Here is a 5,295-nt window from a genome sequence, read left to right on the forward strand (position 1 = left end):
GAACATGATGAATAATAGTAGAAATAACAGTCATTGTTTTTGGATACTGAAGTCTTCTCACCCATTATAATCTGCATCAAAAAATTCAAATGTTAAAAATGCATCATTGTACCCTGTACCTCCAATAATATGAGTAAATAACACTGAAACAGCTTTTACAATGAAGTGTTATTTTTTATCTCTTTGGTTTACTTTAAAATGGGACCATACAAGATATCATCACAGATTGCAAGAATACATGTCATGCCCATGATAAAGTAAGTTTATTTTTTGTATTTACACACAGATGGCTCTGTAAGTGCTTAGTCACCAAGGAGTCAGGTATTAGTCATATCTATCAATTGTATTAGAAAGAAAAACACATTTTCCCACAACTTCAAAGAATGGGGAAATCAGGAGCAGTCACTAGGGCCTACTGATAGACTCCTTGCTGGCTGAGCACATATGTACATAACAAAATTCACTACAGGAGAGAGCACATAAACCCATAGTGATTGGGTTAATATTCCTAGGCCTCCAGTTTTCAGAGAAATATATATATATTTTTTTATTAATACTGATGTTGACATTTTTATCACTGACATTGTGATTACTATAATATTATTAACAATAATAACAACAACAAAAACAAGAAGAATCTTTCCAAAATTCATGGAAAACAGTGAACAGGTGAAAAAGGTAGGACTAGTAACTGTACAATAAATAATCTTCTAATAAATGATAAATAACAAGTAACATAGATAGTGATAATTTTTTTAGCTTTATAAATGCATAAAGATATATATAATTTTTCTAATGAAATTACAGACTACAGTTTTTATTTGCACTCTGGAGTACCTTGTAAGAGGCTATGGCTGCCTCAAGGCAATGACTGGTGGGACAGTGATGTGGTTAACAGTCTGACTCTTTATTGATGAAGAGTACACACAAATAAAGGAACACGGTATGAATATTTAGGAGCAGTGCTGAGTGCAGTGTCGCACCCTAGCAGCAGAGGGATGGAGGCAGTTATTCTTGACAGTAGGTGAGAGAGTGTGAACTAAAGTCAACTAGGTTCCCATTGAGGCAATGGGACCATGTGGAGACCATGTGGCAAACTCAAGAAGCTTGTGTGGTCTTTTGGTCTTATGGTTTACACAAATTGTGTTTATGTGCATGCCATATTGCTCAGCTACCTACTTACATCTCACCCTTGAGGCACCCTTTGATTAGCTTCAAGGGGTGACCCAACTTTGTCTGGACCTGATTGGATGGTCATCTCATTCTTACATGCATTGTCTATTGTAAGAGGCTGTGGGACCTTAATACAATGACTGATAGGACAGTGATAGTGGTTAACAGGTTGACTTTTTATTGATGAAGAGTATATATGGGAGCAGTGCTGAGTGCTTTGTCACACCCTGGCCAGGAGAGGACCAGAGGTGGATACTCTCGACAGTAGGGTGACAAAGTGCAAACTGAAGGTCAAACGGGGTCAGCTATAATCGACAACTAGGTTCCCGCTCAGGCAATGGTTCTGAACAGACATGGAGACTACGTGGTAAACACATGAAGCCCACATGGTCTTCTAGTCTAATGGCTTATACAAATCATGCTTATGTGCGTGCCTGATAAATTTCTCTGTGAAAGAACACTCTAGGTCTGGTTATGCGAGCACCACTCAGCCCCCAGATTTCACACCATAGTACGAGGATTCAGCCCAGATAACCAGGGCTATAACTAAAAATGCCTATACACAAGGCCAGTTGAACTGCCCCTTAACCCTTTCCCGATGGGTGGTATTCATAGTGGCCCGTGCCTCACTGCCGGGGGCTTATATCGTCGCCCTAGCATGCGCGACCACTCATGCCAAATACCAGCATCCCATGCCGTTTCTTCGTAATACTACGAGCATATGTTGTATTTTCAGTTTTCATTATTTTCTAAAGTCTCTACTTGCCATATTTCCTAATAAATCGAGACTGAAGGATATTTTTGTTGTTATATAGACTCCATAGCTGATCATTATTCGGTCTATAGTCTGAATAAAATAAGCAGTGTGTGGCATCATGGAAATGAAATCGTTGGTTTGTTGTTGTTGTTTTTTTTTTTATGAATAGTAAAAATGAGGAAGTGTTAAAAACGACTTAATCACACTTTCACTGGCAGAAAAATAATATTTTGCCGTGATTGTAAAAAAAACAAAAAAACTCATAGCATGTCCATACATACATCATGGCATGTACGTACATGCCCCCGGCAGATAGTCCCGCCATGCCATGGCATGTGTGTACATGCCACCCATCGGCAAAGGGTTAATGATACTATCTGGACAGCAGACATTATAAGCAGCTCATTATTACCATTTTAACAATATCAGCAAAAGGTAAATTTCCAGGCTAAATCAGTATCTCCAAATCCATTGAATTTGATGCAATCAACTCCTATCAATGTCTGCTCTCCAAATAAAGCAGTAATCAAGCAAACCAATAAACAAGTAAAATTCAACAGGTGAAAACTAGCATAAATTCATAACTAAAGACTGAGTACTTCACAAGAGAATTTTATCTCACAGAACCACCACCTCAGCAGAGTCAAAAAATTATTCACAAGGTATGCCACTCAGACCTGATTGGGCTCTATGGTTGCCATTTAAATGAGGTGGAGATTTTACATTTCAGGCTTGGGATTGGACAGGTAGGTGTACCCTCCCTCTAAACAAAAAAAAAAAAAAAAAAAAAAAAAGGATTTTAGGTGGAACCCTAACATTAACAAAGCCTCCGGGCTAGTACAGTGGTAACGTGTCAGCCTCTCCTCCAAGGGTTCGGTGGTTCGCACCCCACCCAAGCGCGAGAAGTTGCAATTGCCATCTGGAGGTTACTGCTGTGGCTGGGCACCACGGCGGGTAAGGACTAGGTTCAGCCAAGTCAGTACCAGCTGACATACGTAAGTGAGTTGGCATTAGTCGACACAGGCCAGGGCTCCCCACATGGGCATAGCCCAGGCAAGGCTATCTGACTTATCCTTAACCCTTTGCAGACGGGTGGCATGTACGAACATGCCATGGCATGGCTGGACTATCTGCCGGGGGCATGTACTTACATGCCATGGTGTATGTATGGACATGCCTTGAGGGTTTTTTTTTGTTACAATCATGGCAAAATATTATTCTTCTGCCACTGAAAATGTGATTAAGTCGTTTTTAACACTTTCTCATTTTTACTATACAAACTATAGAGCGAATAATGATCAACTATGGAGTCTATATAACAACAAAAATATCCTTCAGTCTTGATTCATTAGGAAATATGGTAAATAGAGACTTTAGAAAATAATGATAACTGAAAATACAACATATGCTCATAGTATTACATAGAAACGTCAAGGGATGCTGGTATTTGGCATGAGCAGTCGCGCATGCTAGTGAGATGATATAAGCCCCCGGCAATGGGGCCCGGGCCACTATGAATACTACCTGTCGGGAAAGGGTTAACATTAACAAATATGGGTAAATTTGGAAATAATGTCTAACCTAATTTCCGAGTTAAAAAAATGTTTATCTGAAAGCTCTTATCATGTTTCAAATAAATCTAGCACTCATATCCTTTGCAAACGAAGTATGCCTATGATATTGGCCAAGATATCAAGAGAGATCATGATAAATATCAGGGAAACTGCAGGGTAAAAGTGAATGATCGAAGTAAAACTTTCACTTATTTAATTATTGTAAAGCACATTCATAGCAAATAGCGGACTTTGCCTCCTAACCCCCCCACCTGGTCTGCAAAATCTGCACATTGTATGTTCTGGCAGGATAGAGCCTGAGCAAAGCTCCTCCTGATAATTCTTATCTTCACCAACAAAGCCACAAAGGCCAACCTACGAGTTGTCAAGATCCTTGTCGTCACTGTTGGTGGGAACTGCAACCACTATCCACTTATACACAGCCTACCCATGACAGAATTGATTTCAGTTGACCTCTCTTGGGTCCAGCATCTACTGTCACATCATTATCTATTATAAATCTTATTAGCACTTATGGACCTATTGTCTACTGTCACATGATGGCCATCATCCACTACAATTCCATCCAATTGTTTTGTCATTCCTTGATTTTGTTTCCTTTTTCCTCAATGCTAGAAGACTACATGTCACAGAGCAACTGGAATTTTAGAGTTTTACATGCTCTCTACTATCCTCTTATTAGTTTGCAAAGGAAATGCCATAGAAGAAAAATGTCTGAGAATATTACATTCTATCAGATGGCAAAGGTCAGATTCTTCATTTTTGATGGCACCATTTCCAATAATACCCAAATATATCTAGATACTGCATAATCTAACACTGCAATTAACTCAGGATACATTATACCCTCCCTAGTAGCTGGTATTGTTGATATAGCTACCTAGCACTGATTATGTATGCAAATTTTTTACCCATTATTCCCGGTTGTCAGAAATCCCTGAGAGCAATTAAGCTCTGGTGATATCTGGCAGTGGCCAGACAGTGGGCGCGGGAGTCCGCTGCGTTAAGCCGAACCCCCTGTTCCACGCGCTCTGGCTTGTTGCTGCGCGTACAAGCTGAACCTGCCAACCATGCGGTTTGCTATGACGTCCTATCATGTGACCCGGCAGTAACAGGTTAAGAAGAATTACCCCATATTTTCGCCCAATCCAGAAACTCTAGATGACAAAGAGTATTCCCAAGCATGTTGGCTCAAATCAGATTTACAAAGTACCAAAAGCATTTTTTTTTCTTTTTTTTTTTACATTTGACAAAATAGTTTTCTTTTTGTTATATCCAAATTCTCAATGTTGAGAAATCTGTGCTTTACAAAAAAACAATTTGAACATGCAAGGTACCTAAAGTTCTCCACCTAACAATAGAAAACAGTTTAATGGCAAATAGAGCGCTATCCTGTGGCTAATTATCTCACAATAGCACCTACTTCTTGCTCCTTTGATACAAAATCAGCAGAGCATCCACTTGATCCACCTTGCAACGATCTTGGCAATAATGTCGTCCCTTGTAGCATTCAAGGTCGCTTGCTCTCTTTGTCACCATTTGCCCATCTGCAGTCGATACTGTGACTGAGTGTATGGTTAGGGTGTTCATTACGCGAACAAAGGTATATCCTTACCTTGAACCAAACAAAAACGCAACTTAAGACGAAGTGGCTTCCTTGATGTTTACTTCCATATCTATCCAAGTATGTGAGGGACCCGAGCGATAAAAGATTTGTTACGTTATCGGGAAACGTTTTTTCATATGATGTGAGTGGCATGCAAAACATGTAAATTTTTCCAATAATATCAT

At 39.5% G+C, this 5,295-nt stretch overlaps 1 protein-coding gene across 1 annotated transcript in view; it reads right to left on the bottom strand.

Annotated features, from left to right (window-relative positions):
* LOC119589613 (zinc finger CCCH domain-containing protein 11B-like) overlaps window positions 1–5,088 on the bottom strand; it is a gene marked incomplete in the record, with an annotated part of 79,677 nt that extends 74,589 nt beyond the window's left edge. Inside the window, 2 exon segments of the mRNA XM_037938210.1 lie at window positions 1–71; window positions 4,928–5,088. The exon segment at window positions 1–71 is cut by the window's left edge and continues 4 nt beyond it. Of these exon segments, the coding sequence (XP_037794138.1) occupies window positions 1–71; window positions 4,928–5,014 (158 nt within the window).
* Window positions 5,089–5,295: the final 207 nt, after the last annotated feature.

The sequence above is a fragment of the Penaeus monodon genome, chromosome 26 (genome assembly GCF_015228065.2).
Source record: "Penaeus monodon isolate SGIC_2016 chromosome 26, NSTDA_Pmon_1, whole genome shotgun sequence".
Classification (NCBI taxonomy): Eukaryota; Metazoa; Arthropoda; class Malacostraca; order Decapoda; family Penaeidae; genus Penaeus; species Penaeus monodon.